At 40.8% G+C, this 22,583-nt stretch overlaps 1 protein-coding gene across 1 annotated transcript in view; it reads left to right on the plus strand.

Moving 5' to 3' along the window:
- Positions 1 to 254: 254 nt before the first annotated feature.
- Positions 255 to 22,583, plus strand: part of Sox30 (SRY-box transcription factor 30) — a 43,258-nt gene continuing 20,929 nt past the window's right edge. Inside the window, exons 1-4 of the mRNA XM_036196985.1 lie at positions 255 to 1,326; positions 3,110 to 3,349; positions 4,533 to 4,712; positions 21,591 to 22,092. Coding sequence (XP_036052878.1) covers positions 255 to 1,326; positions 3,110 to 3,349; positions 4,533 to 4,712; positions 21,591 to 22,092 — 1,994 coding nt within the window. The remainder of the gene's footprint in view (positions 1,327 to 3,109; positions 3,350 to 4,532; positions 4,713 to 21,590; positions 22,093 to 22,583) is intronic.

The following is a 22,583-nucleotide window of genomic DNA, read 5'->3' on the forward strand; positions in this document are numbered from 1 at the left end:
ATTCCAGTGTTGTGGCACAAGGCTAGGGCAGTGGGTGGGAGGAGCCGAGGAGCGTGCCTGTGATTGGCTGGCCGGGAGCCCCGGGCCGCTCATGATTGGGCGAGGCGAGCTGGAGGCCCGAGTCTGTGGAGCGCGTAGGGTTCTGGGTAGCCAAGGCCTTGGAAGCGTCTTAACCGAAAGGGGGAGGGGGAGGCCGCCAACAAACGGCTGAGCTCACAATCCCGGCCGCGACCCAGCCGGCCGCCCCCTCCCCCATGGAGAGAGCCAGGCCGGAGCCGCCGCCGCCGATGCCGCGCCAACCGCCGCGGCCCACCCCACCGCGCCCGTTGCGCCCCGCTCCGCCCGCGCAGCCCGTCGAGGCCGCCACCTTCCGGGCCGCGGCCGCCGAGCGCCCCCAATCGCCGCCGGCCCAGGCCGCGGCCGCCATCGCCGCAGTGGCCTCATCGTGCGGGGAGGCCGCGGCGGCAGGTGCGCAGGCTGGGACGCGGCGCCTGCTGCAAGTGAAGCCGGAGCAGGTGCTGCTGCTGCCGCCGCCCGGGCCGCTGTTACCTCAAGCTCCCGACGAGGGTGCCGTCGCCGCCGCGGCCGCCGCTGCGGCCGCCGCCTCCTCCTCTTCCTCCTCCGCCTCCGCCGCGGCCGCGCAGGCGCGTCTGCTGCAGCTGAGGCCGGAGCTGCTGCTGTTGCCGCCCCAGTCCGCGGCCGACGGTGGCCCTTGCAGGCCCGAGCTGCTGCGCCCCATGCAGCCCCGGACGCTGCTCGTCAAGGCCGAGAAGCAGGAGCTGGGGGCGGGCTTGGACCTGTCGGTGGGATCTCGGAGGACCACCGAGGCCGGCCCCAGAGCCTCCAGGGCCGCCAAGTTGGATGGCACCGGGAAGGCCCTCGACGGCCGCCGAGGGGATGAGAAGAAAGCCAAGCTGGAGGCGGAGGAAGCCTCGAGGGATGCGCTGCAAGGCGGGGAAGGCAGGAACCTGCTGGCCATCGGAGAAGGAGTCATTAAGACCGAGGAGCCTGACCGACTCAGGGAGGACTGCAGGCTGGGCACGGAAGCCGCGTCCAATGGCCTGAGCCACGACAGCAAGGATGCCATCCTGGCCCAGCCGCCCGGTGCATTTGGTCCGCACCAGCAAGACCTAAGGTTCCCTTTGACTCTCCACACGGTCCCTCCTGGAGCCCGTATCCAATTTCAGGGGCCTCCGCCTTCTGAGCTGATACGGTTGTCCAAGGTCCCCCTGACACCAGTGCCTATTAAAATGCAGTCCTTACTGGAGCCTTCTGTAAAAATTGAAACCAAAGATGTCCCCCTCACGGTGCTTCCCTCAGACGCAGGTATTAGAAGGCAAGGGAATCTGGCTTTCACAGTTAGGTCTTTGTTGCCCAGAGCAGACAGTACTAGCAGTTCAGCAGCTGAAGTTCGGAAACTGATTCTTAGCCTGCACAGGGATTCGTTTCTGATTGATTTTCCCACATATTGGTAAAAATACACAGAAGTGTAAAGGATTTCCACAAATATGTTTTAAAAATCAATTTTAAGACTTAGTAAACAGATTTAGATAATAGATAATACCTTGTTAGATAATACAGATTCCCCCAGCTTATACATAAGTAACATTTCAAATTTCCTGATGTAGTAGCTTCATAGGTTGATGCTTATCAGGAAGTAGAACAAAACCAATGTTTCAGGGGAAATGATAATTGTTTAAGTGAGTATAGAGGTTATCTTTAAAAGTGAACAGTGACTTTTCTTGCAGAAAGCAAATACTGCATTGTAGTATTCTAAAAGCTAAGGTTTTCTAGAAATATTAATAAAAATACTCAATAAGCTAACTTGTTTTTAAAAGGAATGATAAATTGAAATAGCAGTGACTACAACCAAATGCTACTTTCCAATGTTTTCAGGTATATAACTAGCAAGTCCTTAGGATTAGTTCGTATAGAACACCATGTCACTGAATGTCTTGATAAGTCATAGCTTTCTTCATATTTTCATGAACTTTTACGCCTTTTTAAAAAATTTTCAGTGCTGATTCTTCCCATCCCACTATACCTTTTACAATTTAAATATCGTTTTTTTCCTATTTTTTTTTGTGTGTGCATGCACACACATGTTCCCACGCCCTTCTGTGTACATAACACTTACTATACCTGATTTTTATAAGGCACTGGGAATTGGCATATAAATGCACATTAGACAAGCATTCTACCAACTAAGCCACATCCCCAATAGCATTCTTTAAATATCTTCACATCTAAAACAGTTTTATATATCAAGTAACCTTAAAATGAGTTAATGTAAAACATTCATAGGTAGTATTTTTTTTCCCCTTTGAGACAGGGTTTCTCTGTGTAACAGCCCTAGCTGTCCTGGAACTAACTCTATAGACCAGGTTGTCATCAAACTCAGAGATCCACCTGCCTCTGCCTTCCAAGTGCTGGGATTAAAGGCGTGGCCACCATCTCCATATGTCCATAGACATTACTTTTATGAATGAACTGCATAGGGATATACATTTAGTGAACTTCCTTTATAGGGATTTTTACTGGTACTGTGACTCTCAGGGCCACTTGTTTATTTTTCTCTCGGGACATGAGTCTAGTTTTAATGATTCACTGCGGCAGGAATTTCATCTTCATAGTGAAAAGTTGTGTTAGCATAAATATTGTTTGCTTTGAAGGACACTACCACTGCTTTTGGAAATGACTTCCTTTAAATACTTAAGTAACTTAACATATGTAGTGCTAGGGGCATAGTTATGAATGAGACACAGTTCCTGACTCCTAATGATAGACTAATTTTAGTGGGAAATAAACTAAATGTCAATTACTTCTAGAGGTATTAATGAAACTCAAAGAAATAAATAGCCATCCATGTGTTTCTAACGTTACTGAAGAGTATCTTCAACAATATTATACTCTGTAGGAGTTACTCTAAGCTACAATTTAGAATGCTGAGTTCAGTAACTATAAGGAATTTTGTAATATTGGCAGTATTTTGACTGTATTGTAGTGTGTGTTTTCAGGTACTCGAAATGTAAATATAGATGAAGGTACACTTCACTTTATAATTGCATACATGGCACATTAACTTAGTCTTTTAATTTTTGTCACATAGGAATACCTGATACTCCCTTCAGTAAGGACAGAAATGGTCATGTGAAGCGACCCATGAATGCATTTATGGTTTGGGCAAGAATCCACCGACCAGCACTAGCCAAAGCTAACCCAGCTGCCAACAATGCAGAAATCAGTGTCCAGCTCGGGTTAGAATGGAACAAACTGAGTGAAGAACAAAAGAAACCCTATTATGATGAAGCACAAAAGATTAAAGAGAAGCACAGAGAGGAATTCCCTGGTAATCAATGAAATGAACAAAGGCTCTTTCAATTTCTTTTAAATTTATTTAGGTAAAGATTAAGTTAGGTTGAGATTCCCTAATCTTTGTGTGAGAAAAAAAATAATGGCTAACATTATAATAATGATTTAATTAATACTAAGCATATGTTTTCTTAAGTAGAACACAGTTGTGAAATATCTGATCACATATTTACCAGCTAATGCAAATCAGGAGACATGCTTTTATTGTAGTGTTGATTAAATACATATAGGTATATACAAACATACATATACAGCTGTAGCTATATAAGTAACAGTAAATCTCCATAGTTCTATTTTGTAGTATACTAGACATATTAAATAATCATGGCAACATAAAAAACATAGTTCACAATTAAAACATAATTAAAATGCAGGAATTAATATCCTGTTCCATTTTAATGTTAAGTGGGTTATCAGAACATAGTCTGGTGTTTTGATTGATAGATTTATTCCTATCATGATACAATTTGAAATGAGTGATTTGTCCTCAGTAAGGGCATTGAAATAAAGATTGAGAACTATGCATTCTTTGTGGGTTATGTAACCATACATAATGGGAAGAGATTTTTTCCTGAAATATAAACAGAAATATTTTAGGAGGCAAGATTCTGAGGTATCAACTCGATGGAACCAGTGATTTGTTTACACAGAGCATCAGACTTCTGACTTTAAAGGAAATTAGTGTTAATGGTTTTAGTAATTGCCAAGTCTCAGTCTCAGAGAGTGACTTTCCGAACCAGGCATACAAATAGTGACTGGCTATTAGTGACTATTACATTGTAAGCTGCTGACATTTGTGAGGGAGGAGGAGGAGGAGGAAATAAATCATGTCTTATGGGGTACTTTTCTTTAGGAGAGGAAAGGGTTTGGGATAAAAACTCAATGACTTTGGTATAGAGTGTGCCACGAAGTCACTCTGTGTCTCTGAATATGAGGCATTTTGACTTTTTTCTCTATTATGGATTACAAAATAACAAAATAAGAAGCTATGTGGATGTTAAAATGAACAGTAAAGGATTTGTTCATAAAAATAGCATCATGGAGCTGGAAAATACACTTTTAGACAACCCATATTTTTAAACTTTAAAGTGTCCTATATTATTAATATGAAAAGGCCAGAGTCTGTGTATTCATAATAAAAACTTTATCTTTTTCTTTAGGTTGGGTTTATCAGCCTCGTCCAGGGAAGCGAAAACGCTTCCCTCTAAGTGTTTCCAATGTATTTTCTGGTACCACACAAAATATTATCTCTACAAATCCTACAACAATTTATCCATATCGCTCACCTACCTACTCTGTGGTAATCCCCGGCCTTCAGAACACCATCACTCATCCAGTTGGTGAGTTGGTCCTGTTGTAGATTATTTGTAAATACCTACATCATAATTTTACCTCTTAAGATGAAATTTTGTTTCCATTAAACTTAGAATTTAGAACACTAATAAAGGAATAAAATTAAGAAGAGAGAAAATGAAAACATTAAATGGAAGAAGGAGCAATAGCAGATCACTGTGGACAACTCTGACTTTTTAAGCAAGTCTGCGTGAGCCCTTAGATTAGTCAGATAATGAAGGGCATGGCTTATGTAATTCAATAGGAAATAGAGATGTGTTTCACTTGCAGAATAAATAATGCTTTGCTAATGGGCTATGAGGCATTTTGCCATGGAACTTAGGAAGGATACTGATCTATTGAAGACCATTCTCTTACTGTTAAGAAAAGCAATGGAAACTATCCATTTTCCCTAAATACTTGTTTGGTTCATGTTCCTCCACAGTCTGATCTATGGTAGGAATGCTAAATCGAGACTCTCAAATCTTAACTATGTTGTACCTCAGTGGCTTGTTCCCCCAGAACTTTTGTAACTGTCTCTTAAGGAAATTGCCATCTACTCATTTTTGCTGTGGTTTCAGCTGCTCTTCCCAGTTTCTGCCTGTCTAGAGTCTCCTAAAGATAAAGCTGGACCTATGGGTTAGAGATGGGTAGATCTTGGAAATTAACTCATTGATATTATGCATTTTCACTATTTTTAATTAAAGATTTTTATTTTATGTATACGAGTGTTTTGTTTTTGTATGTGTGTGTATTCCTGCTCTTGCCTGGTGCTGGTGGCAATCAGAAGAAGGTGCCAGATCCCCTGGGCCTGGAATTATACTTTACCTTTTGGCATTGGGAATTGGTTTTAAGCTGCTGTTTGGGCACTGGGAACTGAACCTGGGTCCCCTGCAAGAGCTGCAAGTACTCTTAACTGCTAAGCTGTTTCTCCAGCCCCCATTTTCAGTGTCTTTTCAACTGTGTCATTTTAGCCATTGGAAGTAACAAAGCTGCACTCAAGATATCTCTGTTCAGGTGAAATGCAGAAAGTTGGTCTGTAGCCTCAATTTTGCGATACAGTCAGCCACTCTTTGTGTTGCCTGTAATTCTGTATTTCAAACTGGGCTTCACTGTTTCTCTGTTTTGGTTTTGCACTGTTAAGTATTATTTTTTATTTTAGTACATACTGCTTTTTGTTGCCCCCCCCAAGACTTTACTTGCATCTGTTTTGTCCATTTTTAAATGCTCATGTTTCCCAAGAACAGATGGATCAATGTTCTTATCTAAAGCAGTTGAGCCTTTATGCAGTATATTACTTTTACACCTCTGTGCAAAGATGTGTGATGAAAGAAGACTAAAGATTTTTTTTATGATATTGGGAGGATTAGTGCATCATGATTTTGTTACTTAAGTATGGTAAACAGGATTATATTAAGCGGTTTGGAAACATATACAACAGTAAGCAAAACCATGATAATGAGTCTTTGCTGGCTACTTTAAAAATTGTTTATAATACTATGTGTTTCTTGTGAGGGCCAGAGAGAGTAAAGATTGATTTCCTGGACCTCAAATGATAAGCAAAAACATTCTATAAAGATAATTTGAAAATTATTTTTAGATAAGTATCATAGTGAAATTTATTTGCTACCATGTTGTCCAGTTGTACAATTTTGAAATATGTTTATAGTTATTCCTATCAGCTTGGTATCATATTACCTAGAGGTGATGGTGTAACTAGGGAGTTTGGAAATTTAAGACTCTAAACATCCATAAAATTATTAAAGTTAGTTAATAGACTATATCATAAGTCCTTTAAAGAACCATAGTTATGGTTGGTAGTGTGTAACATGAATTTCTAAATGTCTTTTAATAAAAAATCTGGAACTAGATATTGGGGCAAATGCTGAAAGATCAGAGAGACAAAGGAACAAGCTACTGCCATGTCTTACTTCTAGGACTCCTCAGCCTGAAAAGCCTTAGCCAATAGTCCTTTAGCCAAATGCACTTCCTCAGCCAAATGGCTTTATTTCCTGTTTTCTTAGGCCTTATATACCTTTCTCCACCCACCATATCACTTCCTTTCTCAGCCTCTCTAGTGCTGGGATTAAAGGCATATGATTCTCAAGTACTGGAATTAAATGTGTGTGCCACCCCTGCCTGGCCTCTATGTTTAATCTAATGGCTTGTTCTGTTCTCTGATCTTCAGGCAGATTTTATTAGGGTATACAATATATCACAACATTTCCCCCCTTTGTCTAAAATAATAAAAGGTTATAACTAATAGAAGAAAAACTGTATACAATAAGTACAATAAGTATATACAATATATATAGTTAAGAATTACATTAACAATGTCTAGTCCATTAACATTTGACAGATTCAAAGAAAATACTCAATTATTTATACTATGTTGGTGAATCCAAAGTTTTGTACCTAATTCACTTTCTATTCTAACTTGTATTAACAACTGAAAACTATCTTTTGAAGTCTTTCAAACTTATACATTTTACACCTAATTAGTGAGTTTCTTTTCTGAATTTGATAACAAGGAAAACTATAACTATGACTAATCTTCAACTCCTTCAGAGACCCGAGAAGGAAATAATATTACCTAAGTAAGCAGGAAGTGCAAATAAGCAACTTCCAAAAAATGTGAAAAATGACAGAAACAGCTGGCTTCCTGGACAGTTACCCAAGGTTCCTCTGCAATGTTGGGGGCATCCATCTTCAGCCTATAGGCCTAGCATATCTGACAGACTTATCTATGAAGCAGGATTTTCTGAAAGGCCTTCCTACCTTGTCTTGGCAAGGTTTGACAATTCTTTATTTTGTGTCCTGCTTGTCCAGTTTGGACAGCATACTATCAGCAGTTGAGGCAAGGGTACTTTCTTGCCAAGTGGCTTACTTATGCCACAAAGTAAACTTCATATGGAGTTTCTTCGATGTCTATCATCTTCTCTGAAGTAGATTGGTGCTGCCAGGAGAAGACGTTTCATAATCATAAAAAAGAATCTATGTTATTGAAACATAGCTTGAAAACATAGCTAACATAACTACAAGTTTGATTGTAATGACTAACTACTAACTTTCATTTCTTTATATCCTAATTAGTTGGTAATAACTTTCAAGGATAGCAATTTGCATTACATTGTTAAATGAGCTGTATAGGTACAATACCTTGAACGTTTTGTTAGAATAAACTAACAAAATGAATCTCAACTTTATTAATCCCAATATATGCACTTTGTATACAATATAAAAAAATCCAATCCAGTGTAAAATATTTAAAACTAGTAGTTGCTTTGTAAAAGTAGATTCAATAATCTACTTTTTTATCTTATCATTTCTATATAATACAGTTCTATATCATATCCCCCTTTCTTCTTTTAGAAAGAGATTGACTATGACCAATAATAATTTTTAACCAACCTCTAAACAAAGACAAACATCCATAATTCATTTTTTGGGAATGTGGACATAGTTTTCTAGACTACTTCCTGCTGACTGGGGACACTGATAGTCTTTTGGGGACACAAAGAATATTTAGAATTATGGTCAAGTCCTGATTAGTGTTGTCTGTGAGGCTATATCATCTCAGCTAGCCATTTCAATATTGTCCTGAGCAGTTCATAGTCCAAAGCTGATCTTTGGATGGTGTTTGTCAGCTTAATGGCATTATCATCGTCATGTAGAATCATCATTGTGGGGTTCTGTCATATTTTTTGAGACTTCCTGTTTGTAGGCATGGTCATGGTTCACTGCAGAAAACCTTTTTTGTGGGACAGTCTTTATGGATGATTTGTCCTTTTTCTTCAGATCACTCATATGTCCAGTGTTCTTCAGATTCTTTAGCCTTCATTCTCCTAAAAGACAAAAACAAAACCCTTCCCCAACCCTAACCTTAGGGAGTTTCCAAATCAAATCTTTATAAATTTTGATTTATGCTTTCTCCTGAATTTTTTTTCTCTTCTATAGCTGTTCTATTACCCCAAGCAGTATGGTTTTTTGTTTTTTTGTTTTTTGTTTTTTGTTTTACATTAGGCATTAGGTTCTTTAATTGCTCTAGGAAGGAGTTTCTTTCATGGTGACAGGAAAAGACTGAACAGAATTTGACATGGGGACCTTCAAGAGGACCCTCAGGGAGTCTCCTGATGGCAAAGGTAAGGGATTACCTTGTCTTTCCCTTGTTGATCTACATTTGTTAGTCCAATGTCTGCCTTTGCCACACCTTCTGCATAATCCAGAAGGGAGAGGTATTCTGTTAGGATTATTCCTTGAAAAAAACATTGTTCCTAGGTATGCCCTGCTTACAGTCCCATTTTAGGTGACCTTGTTTGCCATGATTGAAACACTTGACACTACTATTTTTCTTCAAACCTCTGGAAATCACTTCTCTTATCCAAGCATCATCATGATCATGAGATTCAATATGTATTGTATCTCAGGTCCATTCCTAAAAGGATCCTGATCTTGCCTTAAAGGGCCTAATTATTCTGTTGTGTTGTACATTATGACTTTCAAAAGCCACAGATTTAATTATTATCTGTCTAGCTTCTGAATTCAGTATCATTCTTGTGGTTGATATATTGTGCACCACAATAAACTTATCTGGGGGTCAGAAATAGAACAGCCACTATATTAAACATAGAGATTAGGCAGTGGTAGCACACACCTTTAATCCTAGCATTCTGGAGGCAGAAATCCATCTGGATATCTGTGAGTTTAAAGTTGCACTGGAAACAGTCAGGCATGGTGACACACACCTTTAATACCTGCTATTGAGATTTCATGTCTTACTTGGGAAAGACACATGCCTTTAATCCCAGGAAGTGATGACAGGAAGCAGAAAGGTATATAAGGTGTAAGGACCAGGAACTAGAGGCTTTTAAGCTTTTAGTATTTTAGCAGCAGTTCAGCTGAGATCCATTCGGGTGAGGACTCAGAGGCTTCCAGTTTGAGGAAACAGGATTGGCTGAGAAGTTGGCAAGGTGAGGTTAGCTGTGGCTTGTTCTGTCTCTCTGACCTTTCAGAATTTACCCCAATACCTGGCTCCCAAGTTTTTTTTATTAATAAGACTTTTTAAGATTCATGTTACACATTCTGTTTACTGCTGAAGTCAATCTTTGTAAGAAATCAGTGAAGGGCTTTTTTGGGGCCCTGTATAACTCTTGCAAATGACTCAATTTACTTTCCTACTACTATTCTGTCCCAAGCATTCAAGGGTGCCATGGGGCATAAAGACAGGATGTGGTCATATAAAGATTGTCTTTGTTTATCAGCATAATTGCCTTCTCCAAGAAGTTTATCTTGGGTTGTTTCAAGAACTCTAGCTCTACTTAGTTGTTCAATGGTCTTAGCCTCATCCTATCACCAGGTCCTCAATTGTAGTTGGGGACCAGCCTTTAAGACTGCTGTAACCAAAACTCTCCAGTCTTGAGGGATAATCTAGTTCCAACTTAACCACAAGTTTAACATCTGTTTCATGAAAGATGTGTAGATGTCATATGAGACGATTGCTTCTTTAAATCTCCTCAAATCTAAAATTTTCACAGGAGTCCAGTCAGCTCTTACATAGACTTGAGGATATCTATCATTTGATGGTTGTTGCTTAAGTTTTCTCCAGTCCTTCCTGGCCCATTGTCAGGACAAATCTCTCTTACCTGCCCAGTCCCGCAGCTGCTCAGACCCAACCAAGTAAACACAGAGACTATATATTGCTTGCAAACTGTATGGCCATGGCAGGCTTCTTGTTATCTAGTTCTTCTATCTTAAACTAACCCATTTCTATAAATCTATACCTTGCCGCATGGCTTGTGGCTTACCAGTATCTTGCATGTTGGTATTCATGGCGGCTGGTGGTACTGTCTCCTGACAGCCTTCCTGTTCCCAGAATTCTCTTCTCTGCTTGTCCCACCTATACTTCCTGCCTGGCTACTGGCCAATCAGCATTTTATTTATACAGAGCAACATCCACAGTAGGCAGTTCTTGTAAGGTTACTGGATAAATTAAGGTTGGCTGTTTGAAAGCCTTAGACTGTTTCTCTGTAACCTTATAATGCAGTGTTGAGATTGGTCTCCTTTAAATTGTTCTGATCATATCTCTATGATCTGTTTTAACAGGTTTTTCTAAAGCTTTTATCTTGGCACTCATATTAACCAACTTTTTTGATGATAAAACAGAAATGATCAAACAAATAATATTTATAATTGACATTGCATCTATCCCATCAACATTAATGATCCTTTCATTTAATTATTCCATTTTCAAACCATTTAATGTACAGTCAAACAGAGACCAAATTCTTCCCATTGTAAAAATTCCCATTTTTTTAATGTGGGAAAAACTTTTCTTTTAACTAATTCCTCCCTTTAAGAAATCCCAATTAACTCACTAAATCTGCTGATAGTGATGATTCAGATGACAGTGGCAGCAACCTGACATGGGGGCTCAAGGAAAGCCAAAACCCACCAGGAGAGAAAAGAAGTGAAAGACCTAGCCATCTCACTAGGAAAATGTGTGAAAAGTAGCTAACTCCTGCAGTTTTGGGGGCCCCAAAACATATGGAGTTTATTGGTGAAATTATTAAGGGCACTCCACATAGTTAAAAGGGAGGTTTATTTTGTGGGGGTAACTTACAAATGAAGGGATAAGTAGGTTGTAGGGTCTGGCAAAGGTATGGCGCAGTCCGGCGGTGTTCTCTGGAGAACTCTGCTCAGTCTATCTCCAGCGTCCAGGGTCCAGGCACCAAGAGAGCCTGCGCATCTAGATCCTGGGTCTTCAGTGTCCTCCCTCAGCCCTGCCTTGTAGGCGTGACCATTACCGAAGCCTCAGTGGGGGTTGGAACTTCACAGCTGGAATGGCTACCCACTACAGGAGTTAGTTGCAGTGAGGCTGCAACAAAACCTTAGCCAGCAAGTTAGGGAGTCTGGCCCAGGTGAGGTGTAACTCCAGCCTGAGCCTGTGGCTTTTTCATGAATTTGTGCCCCACAGTTTGGATGCCAGGTGTAATACAAATTCTAAACTGTCTTTTAATAAAAAAAAAAATCCCAGTGACAGATATTAGGGTAAATGCTGAAAGATCATAGAGACAAAGGAATAAGGCACATCTTACCTCTAGGACTCCTCAGCCTGAAAAGCCTCAGTTCTTATCTCCTCATGCTTTCTATACTTTTCTCCATCCAGCCATCACTTCCTTCCTAGTGCTGGGATTAATGGCGTGTGTGCCTCCCAAATGCTAGGATTAAAGGTGTGTGCCACCATTGCCTGGCTCTGTTTCTCTCCTAGACTGAGTCAGTCTCATGTATTCCAGGTGGCTTTGAACTCACAGAGATTCAGATGGACCTCTGCCTCCCAAATGCTAGGATTAAAGGTGTGTGCCACCACTGCCTGGCCTCTGTGTTTAATCTAGTGCTTGTTCTATTTTCTGATCTTCAGGCAAATTTTATTAAGGTACACAATATATCACCACAGTAGTACACTTGAGAGGCAGTGACAGACAGATAGATTCCTGTTGTTTTGAGGCTACCCTGGTCTACAAATCAGTTTTAAGACAGCCAGGGCTACACAGAGAAGCCTCTCTTGAAAAAAGAAACAAAAAACACTATAGTTTTAATCTTTGCAGGCACTGATTTTAATATCTTACTGCTTTGTTTCTTTAGACTAGTTTTATGCTCTTTAAAGTCATGGTAATTTTTTTTTGTTTGTTTTTTGTTTTTGTTTTTGTTTTGGATTTTTGAGACAGGGTTTCTCTGTGTAGTTTTGATGCCTGTCCTGGATCTTTGTAGACCAGGCTGAACCCGAACTCACAGAGATCCGCCTGGCTCTGTCTCCTGAGTGCTGGAATTAAAGGCATGTGCCACCACCGCCCAGCTCAGTAATTTTGTTTTTTAAACATGTATTCTTGTGAAGGAAAGATATGAAGATAGTGAGGCATGATTTTTCTTTTACAGAAATAATTTTTTTTTTTTTAGTAATTTTTGTGCATTTATGATACTGTATAGGTGACGAACATTTTAGGTACTAGTAAGTAGACTCACCAAGGTAGTGTGCTTGAAGTCACCATTTGAATAACTAGAAATTGTTCTTGTTTTGTTTCTCTTGCTGTGATGAAATAACCTCAGGGGAGAAAAGGTTTATTTTTAGCTCATATTTCCAGGTCATAGTCCATCTCAGGGAAGTAAAAGCAGCAGGATCTTAAAATAGTCACATCACATCCACCATCAAGATCAAAGAGACTAAACGAATGTATGCTGCTTGCTGTCTTACTTGCTTGCGTTCAGCTCAATTTCTCTATTTTCTACAGGACCTCCTGCCTAGGGAATGGTACCACCCACAGTAGGCTGTGTCTTTCCATATCAATTAATACAATCTCCTACAGACACACCCACAGGCCAACTCAACATACACAATCAATTTGTCATTGAGACTCTTCCCAAGTGATCGTAGGCTATATGAAGTTGACATTTAAAGCTAACCATCAACAAAGTGATGTACATTTAACAAGATTGTTCTGGCAGAAGCTGTTTCTATCTACATTATCCAATATGTTATGCTTTACCTTTGAGTTTCACTATAGTAATTATGGTACTGGAGATCTTTTTTTATTTGTCAGTTTGTAAACTTACCATTGTACTGTATTTATACAGAATTCCCAAGCTTCCTTCTGTGAAAATTAGGGTTCAAGAATCATAAGATCTTTAGTAGGAAGGATTGGTTGTCTCCACTTCTCTTCAGTTGCCTCTTGAAACTGTCAATGTCTAAGCCAGCAGTTCTCAATCTGTGGGTTGTGACTTCTTTGGAGGTTAAACAATCCTTTCACAGGGGTTGCATATCGGGATATCCTGTATATCAGATATTTACATTATGATTTATGAGTAGCAAAATTGCAGTTATGAAGTTGCAACAAAATAATTATGAAGTAGCAATGAAATAATTTTATGGTTGGGGATCACCACAACACGAGGAACTCTATTAATGGATCCCAGCATTAGGAAGGTTGAGAACCACTGGTCTAAGCAGTTTCAATGATTTTGTTCTTTCTGGAGAAGAATTTATCAAGTCAGGTAGTATTGCGTTATAATCATTTGGTTTTTGTTAATTCAGTTTCCTTATAAATGCCTGATTAAAAAAGAAAGTGTGTGTGGGTGTGGGTGGGTGGGTGGGTGGGGGTGGGTGTGCGCCGTGCTTACATGCACAAAGCTGCTGGTGCCTGAGTAGGTCAGAGGGGTCAGATACTTTCGGTTCTTGAGTTACGGTTGTGAGAACCTTGATATGAGTGCTGGGAGTCACTCTTGGGTCCTCTAAAGAGTAGTTAAGTGTTACTTGCTGAGCCAACCTTCCATCCTCCAACTGCCTAATTTTTATTTGCACTGACTTAAAACGTAATTTTCTTCACACAAGATTTTGATAGATTTCTCTTAATTTGGCCAATTAACAGCTTTATGATTTAAGAGTATGTTTTTTTTTCTTCTTTGCTTTTAGCATTATTGCATAAACAATCACTTTTTTGTGAATGCTTTACTTTAGTTATCCTTTTTGGTCTTCTTCCCTATGCCAACATTTGTGATGCCAAAAAGCAAATAAAACCTCATTATTCAATTAGTGATTTAGAAGTGAATTATGAAATTAATGGATTTTCTAATAATCGTTCCTTTTATTTGATGCTCAGTCAAGCTTGCTTCATGTTCCTGTGTAGTCTACCAAGCCCGCTTGTTCTAACTGGCAATCATTTACACTGCACCACACACCACACACAGTATTGTTGGAATATCTCATTAAGATATTAAATATACTTGAAAACTAAAAGTGTACTCAGGGCTCTGTTACTGTAAAATCTTTCTATCTCCACTATCTTCTGAGTGAATTCAATGCCATAGTTGCAAACCTGCCTCTCTGAGCATTCTACTGCTTAGTGCTTATCAGGCACCTGCTATGGGCCAGGCTGTGTTAGGGACAGATGTGAATGTTTCCATAGACCCTCTTGTCAAAGATTTCATACTGTAGTTGTAGAGAAGATAGCTGCAGACAAAACTGAGCTTTCTGTTCCCTTGATCAGACTACAGCAGATTGTTGTCTGTTTTTTTTTTTTCTTAAATACACTGCGATGTTTGCTTTGTCTCATGTTCAACATCACACTATAAGATCTCCTTCTAGTCTTGATAGTATATATGGCATGATTGTCTAGAATCTTGTTCAGGTATATTATCAAATGTCTTAGGTGCCGCTTATGCCAGCATCCTCATTTTTTATCAGCATTCACATTGATATACAGGTTTCAAAACTTTTGTGGGAAATACATTTGTTTTACCTACTGCTAAATGTCTACTTGATACATAGGTGCATTTTTCATTGTTGAGTTCTCTATATTTCATTTGTCCAGCCTAAGATCGGTTTTGTTGATTATGTCATCACTTAGTTGACAGTCTTTTACTCTCCAGAATTCATACATTTTCTCTAAATGTTTAAGGTATATTTATGACCAGTTTTTGCATCTGTGTACCATTTTTGTTTATATACTTCTTATTTATGTTTGTTTTCTGTTTGTTTGTTTGTTTTGTTTTGGTTCACAGGGTTTCTCTGTGTATCCCCAGCTGCCCTGGAACTTGCTCTGTAGATCAGGCTGGCCTCAAACTCACAGAGATCTGCCTGCCTCTGCCTCTGCTGGGATTAAAGGCATGCACCACCATACCCAGCTTATACTTCTTATTTAAATAAAACTGGAAGAAAGAAAATGTCCATGACTCTAGTACTGTTCTAATCCAAAATGTAGCAGGTCTATCTGTCTTGGCCTTAAGATCCATTCTAAGAAGATGTTATGTCCATTAGAAACTCAAATCTAGCCAAAAATTCCCTTTAAAAGTTGTGTATTCAGTGCCGGACAAACTATTTTGTCTTTGAACCTATAGCAGCTGTGGTTGTCAACAGGCATGCATGGAAGGGACTTCATACTCATAAGGCCTTCCCCTGGAGCCATTGGCTAGTGATGGATTCTGTGTACCTACTGATGAATTTACCAAGGTCAAATGGATGGTTCCAAGCCTATGGACACAAAGATGACCCTGGCTAAACCCAGTGGGCCACAAAACAAAAAGACATGAATATGGGGGAGAGATTTGTTGGAGGAGTTTCATAGGTATGGAAAGGACATAAGAAAGAGTAGAATGTTAGAGTACACATAAATGTATTAACATGTGTGAAATTGTCAAATAACAGTTAATAAAAATTACTTGATTAAAAAAGCAATAAATGAAAAGTAGTGTGGTTCTTCATTTAAGTTCTCATGAAGAGGCAGAGAGGAGACTCATGTGGTTCTATTATGACTGTGTCATGAGCCCCCTAGAGACTCCCAGGGACAATGTACTCTCTTCTGTAGCTGCTTCCAGCTGAAATGGGGGTGTTGTCAGGGCCCAGGAAGGCTGAAAGGCTAGTCAAAGGCTGGGCAATTGGGCATTCAGCAGCAGCATCCAATTAGCTGTTCCAGGTGAAGGGTCAGGGAGCTGTCACATTGGCTGGTCTTGTTCACATTAGCTTTCAGCAAGTCCAGAGCTCAGAGTTGGGGAAGTCCGTAGGTGCTCCCTGGATGGTGTCTGTTAAAGCTGCTGAGACAAATATAGATAAAGACAAAAGTTAAAATTTAGGAGCTTAAAAGAAAACCTTATGAACTGAGAATGAACAAACAAGAGAGCTGCAGCCTTGAGGGAAGGAGCTGATTGCTTGCTGCTGTCTAGATGACAAAGCTGTAGTTAGCTTAGCTGTAAGTGTCAGAGATCTTAGAAGGATTAACCAAAATGACAGAGGCTAGTTTGTAGTCTTTACCTGACAAATATCCCATGTTCCTTTGGACTCTATGGTCATGAGGGCAGGCACAGAGGATGAGAGGCTTTCCTATGGAAGAGGAATATGAGGAGATTGGCTTTACCTTGTCTAGGCCAAGGGGGGCATCAACTCTCCAGTGCCCTGCTTGTCTACAGTTTGGGCTGAGCCTTGGCAGAAGGTGAGGCATTGGGGCAATCTTGCCCAGTGGTCAGCTGGTTAGCATTACCAAAGTCCAGGTGGAGTTGTCCATTGGTGTATCCATTGTCTTCTTGGAGACCTTGGGAATCATTGCTAGGTTATAAAAGTCTCTGACTTAAATGTCATCTTCAGCAAATCTCTGACAGTTTGAGGACTTGAACCAAGCAATTCCTGTTTGTTTTAGTTATTTGGTTTAGTTGATACCTTGAAAACATTGACGAAAACAGTCAGAAGTAGAAGTAAAGGGATTAAAAAGCAAGGTTAGCACATTTGAATATTTGCCCAAAACTATAGACACTGATAGATTAGATCATTGTTTTAAGGTTACCTATGTAACCTTCTGATTATTAACCCTGTGTTAAAGTTTTGAGTTAACCTTTTTGTTATAAATATTATAGATTTTTAGTTATGTTTTATAAATTTATAAACCGATAATTTTGTAGTTGCCCTGTTCTTGTTCTTTTTGCAAGTTTTTGACCTCAGACATGGAGACTTCAAAAGCAAGTCTGGGTCTGAAAAATGGTGGGCCATAACCCAACTTCAGAGGTGGCTTTTTAATAAAACAGAACAGTAGAAAGCAATTTTTATACAGGGTGTAGTTCTAATGGCTAGAACACCCAGAGATAAATCTGAGCCCAGGTGGCTGGTTGTAACAGTAACAGACATACAGAACATAGTAAACTCATACATTTAAGACTATTCAGACATAAACATGCAGTTGCTGAATTAATGCATTCAAATAAACAGAATACACACACACACACACACACACACACACACACACACACACACACACACACATATGGCTTTTGTCCCATAACATCAGTCTAAAGTGTCAGACACAAAACAAACAGTCGAAAAGCAAACAAAACATACAAACAATGCAGATTCCTCTTGGCCACCTGAGGAAAAGCTGATTCCCCCTGGCCACCTGAGGAAAAGCTGATTCCCCCTGGCCACCTGAGGAAAAGCTGATTCCCCCTGGCCACCTAGGAAAACAGAAACTGAGAGGATGGCTTATTGCCAGCAGGGCCTGACTCTGCCTCATCTATTCAAAGAAACTAGGGGGATCCAAGATCCAATCCTATACGGAAGGGTCCTGGAATGTCTCCCAGTTCCCCAACCTGCAGTCTTTCAAACATGTCCACCCAGACCTTTTGCAGGCCACTTGGAAATTGGCTCGTTCAAAGTACAATGCAAGACAGAGACAAAGTGAAACCAAACAAGACACAGACAAACAGGAAGATACTTACTGTCAGTCAAAGGCTCCATGAGTTGGGGCCTTGGTGGGTCTGAGAGATCCCGGAAGAGCCCCCAAATGTCATATGCCTGTATCATGAGCCTCCCCTCCCCCCAGAGATCACCAGGAGTTCGAGCATATGCAAAAGCAAAGAGCCTTTATTGCAAGATCCAGCTTGTGTTTCTCGTCCATTCCGAAACAGAGGTTGGATCAGGGAGAGCCTTGAACTCAGTTGTGGCCGGGTTTTTAAGGAGTAAAGGATGGGGGATAGGGGAATTCCAGATTCAGATAGGGGTTGAATTCTTGATTAGACAAGAGTCAGGTAACAGAAACCTTGTCAAACAGGGATTGGTACTGGCATTGCTGCAAGGAATTTGGCAACCTATATACAAGTCATATAAGCTATCCTTTATGTCTTGGAGCATCTAGTACTTGTTTGTCTCAATTCTGATTGGTCTCCCAGGGTACAGTTTGTGGCTTTTCTTGGTTATTGTAATGGTGTGGCCCAATCCCAGTATTGTTAGTCTGCAGCCTGTCCTGGCTGCACTGATGTTAACTTAGGCCTCTTCAGTTCCATCTCACCTTCCTGGGCTCTTTATTGCCATTTTGTCTTCCCAGGACTCTACTTGCTAACAGTGACCTAAATAGCCTTTCCAGTTCTCAGTCTCCCCTCTTTATCCCAAGCTACATACTGCTCCTCTTAGGAACTCCATAAAGCTACTTTTTTTGTAGGAAAAATAGTGTGTCCTCAGTCTCTGCTATGCCCTGATGCCTCATTGTTCATTCCAGTCGTGCATCACAGGAAGCCTGGTGGCACCCTGCAGTCACTCAGCACCTGCAATGGTTTCTTCCTCTTTGGGACTGGATGATAGGAGACATGCAGGAATTGTTTACAGTTGTCCTGCTTGATTTTTATACTTGAATCCGTTATTTGGGTTTTGGAGTTTTACTCTTTTCTTTATGTATCTAAGCTGCTTTCCACGTCATGCAATGATTGGACAGTTCTGGCTATTTTAACAGCAAGCTTTACTCACATATGGAAGTTTCTGATGGTAAAGATATCTCTTTCAAAAGGCAGTTAATGGATGAAGGCTTTTCCTTCTGTAGCTCTGACATCATTAAAATGTGGTCTCCTAGGCACTGTATTCATACATTTGAACCTGCACAAGGCAGTACATGGTGGCCCTCCAGGGAGTGTGTTCATTACACCAATGATGGGCATTGCTTATATTGTATTGGGTAGCCCTTAGCCACTCCTAAGTGCAAGGGAGGCTAGGACATTGTAGTCTTGCTGTGTCCTAGGAGAGGGGCAGCCAAAGCACTGGCTGTTTTCTCAGGGTTGGCATCTGCTGTACCATTACAACTGTCTGAGCCATTAGAGCTCCAAGCTGTTTCTCAATCTTCCATATCACTGGCTTATTAATGGTTATACACTTTTAACCTCCTGCTTATCAACCTGAACTTTGACATTTAAAGATACTGTGTTTCCGGATAACTATGCAACAAAATACAGTAGTTGATATATGTTACTTACCTTTTATTTGTCATTAAAGGAATGCAGGATTATAATCCCAGGCCTCGTTTCCATTTCTTCTTACAACCGTCTTAGGGAGAAAAAACATTGGAAAAAATATATCCCTCTTTCAATGACTGAAACTTGATCTTTAGTTTTGAAGAGTTCTTGTAATGTTTTTTTTCCTGATAACTAAATGTTTACATTTGGTATAGGAAAAAGAACTCAACAGAAGTAGATTGTCAGGTTAATTTCTTGAGTATGGTAATAATTCAAGAAATAAAAATTTGAGAGATTTTACAAGTTTTCCTGGCCATGTGATTGTTGCAAGGTGCTTTAAGTCTCCTTAGAGAAGACAGTGTAGGAGTACTATCATTTTAGGATTAGTTGTTTTTCCTTCAATCTAATATTAACTCTTTCTTTAAGGATTTGTGTGGGAGTGCATATATCTGCATGAATGTATGTGCACTTGTATGTGTGTATGAATGTGTGCCTTTGCATGCCTGTGTACAGAGACCAGAAGAATCCTGTTGAATCCTTGAAACTAGAGTTACAGGTGCTTGTGGGACCACAGCTTATTATGAGAATGTTGGTATCTGAATTCTGGTCCTCATGACTGCAAAGCAAGTGCTCTTAATCACTGAGCCATCTCTCTAATGCCTCTTAACCATTTTAAAATCAGCTTCTTGGCTAGATACTGGTAGAACAAACATGAATAAAAACTTGGCAGCCAGGTGGTGGTGGCGCATGCCTTTAATCCCAGCACTCAGGAGGCAGAGGCATGCAGATCTCTGTGAGTTTGAGGCCAGCCTGGGCTACCAAGTGAGTTCCAGGAAAGGCCCAAAGCTACATAGAGAAACCTTGTCTCGGGGAGAAAACAAAAACAAAAACAAAAACAAAAAACTTGGCATGATGATACACGTCTGTGATCCCAGCACTCAGGAGCCTGAGGCCATTCTGGGCTAACAAGATCAGGGCAGCTTCATTTCTACCCTCCTCCTGTACTTCACTGGGTCAGGAACCATCCTGAAATGGAGGGGGCAGAGGGAATTCTTCATTCCTACTCAGAAGTTTAGAAGGGCATTTACCTTCCATTACTGAGAGAAGGAAACAGAGGGAGGTCTTACCTGGATAAAGTTGAAAGATCTGTGTTTTGGGCCTCTGAGAGCCATTTCTGAGTACAGGGAGTGTATGTGGACTGTGATTTTGTTAATAGATACATAGCTGCATCTGAATACACTGGATATGATTATTCCAAAGGCTTCTATTTGTATTTTGTCATGAAAGCTTAGTTCAGTTTAGTCTAAGTGTGGAGTTTGGATAACAGCATCTCAAGCAGCAGTACTGTAATTTTGGGGACTGGAAGGATAAGTCACATGACTGTTTTACTTACCTTTAAGAATTCCCTCCTTAGCAAATCATGTCCTGCCAGTATTTTTTTTTTTTTTTTCAGATCTGTCACAAATGGCTAACCCATGATTAATCATATTCTTTTTGGAGATTTCCAGCTATAGTCACTTTGAATGCAGTAAAGTGAAACAATTTCCTTAATCTTTTCAGCTAAAGAGTATCATAATTTTTAATGTAAAAAAGTATGCAAAATGGAAGAAAAATGACCCACAGTGCTACTCTGAAACTTCTATTTATATGAAAATAAATATATTTCAGGCTGATCAAAATCCAAATACTATGAAATGAACATCTAGATTTTCCTACTACCTATGTATCTTGTTCCCTTGCCAGTAGTTTTATGTTATATCAACATTTTCATGTATACATTCTTCTAAGTTATCAATAGTAATATTATTCATTTATTTACCTATCTAAGTTGAGGACTCTCCCTACCTTGTGCTAGGCAGAGACCGAGTTTGGGGATACAGTTGTGAACAAAACAGAAGGACTCTCTGCTTATGACACTCAGAGCCTCATTGGGAAAGAGAAAAATGTAAATTCACAAGAAATTACAATGACTTCAGTATTGTCAGAATACTGTAAATAAAGGGGAGAGTAATTTGCTTTGAGACCACTCCAAGGTGGAGGTGGGTAGGGAACTGTCTTTCAAAGTTCCAGTTCACAGTGTGGTGGATCCCAGTAGTGATCTTGTTAATGGTTAACTTCTGCTATTTTTATTTCTGAAGGTGAAGCCCCGCCTGCTATCCAGCTGCCCACACCTGCAGTCCAGCGCCCAAGCCCCATCACACTTTTCCAGCCCAGCGTCTCCAGCACTGGCCCGGTGGCCGTCCCGCCTCCAAGTCTGACGCCCCGCCCATCACTCCCACCTCAGCGCTTTACTGGGCCTTCCCAAACTGACGTTCATAGGCTTCCTTCCGGAACCAGTCGCTCTGTGAAGAGACCCACTCCAGTCTCTCTGGAGAGCACCAGCAGGATTCCAGCTGGTGCAAGTACTGCCCATGCCAGATTTGCAACCTCGCCTATCCAGCCTATCCAGCCTCCCAAGGAATATGCCGGCGTTTCCACTTGTCCCCGAAGCACTCCGATTCCCCCAGCTACTCCCATCCCACACTCCCACGTCTATCAGCCCCCGCCCCTTGGCCATCCAGCTACACTGTTTGGGACGCCACCACGGTTCTCCTTTCATCACCCTTACTTCCTTCCTGGACCTCATTACTTTCCGTCAAGGTAAACAAACCGTTTTCTACCTCCTACCTACAAATACTCCTAATGAAGTTAGGGGAATTGGGGGACACATTTCTTTATTTCTCCCGGCCCTCCACCTCCCTATCGCCTCCTTGGTTTTTCAAGACAGAGTTTGTTCTGTCTGTGTAGCTCTAAATAGTAGCTGGCTATCCTGGAACTTGCTTTGTAGACCAGGCTGGCCATGAACAGAGATCCACCTGCCTCTGCCTCCCAAGTGCTGGGATTAAAATCATGCGCCACCACTGGCAGGCATTTCTTTTCTTCTGAAAACGGGGCATCCTCAATCAGGCTTCCATTCAGCATGGAGGCTAGGAGCCAAGCAGTCTACATTAAGGGATGAAGGGGGTACATGAGGACCCGGGAGCTAGAGCCAGAAAGAATGCATCGCCATCTACAGGGGCAGCTGTTTCTCCGCTCCAGCCAGCTCTCCACGTGAGAATATGGTTTCAGGCTTGTCAAGTGGGGTTTCATAG

Source organism: Onychomys torridus, chromosome 8, assembly GCF_903995425.1.
Source record: "Onychomys torridus chromosome 8, mOncTor1.1, whole genome shotgun sequence".
Classification (NCBI taxonomy): domain Eukaryota; kingdom Metazoa; phylum Chordata; class Mammalia; order Rodentia; family Cricetidae; genus Onychomys; species Onychomys torridus.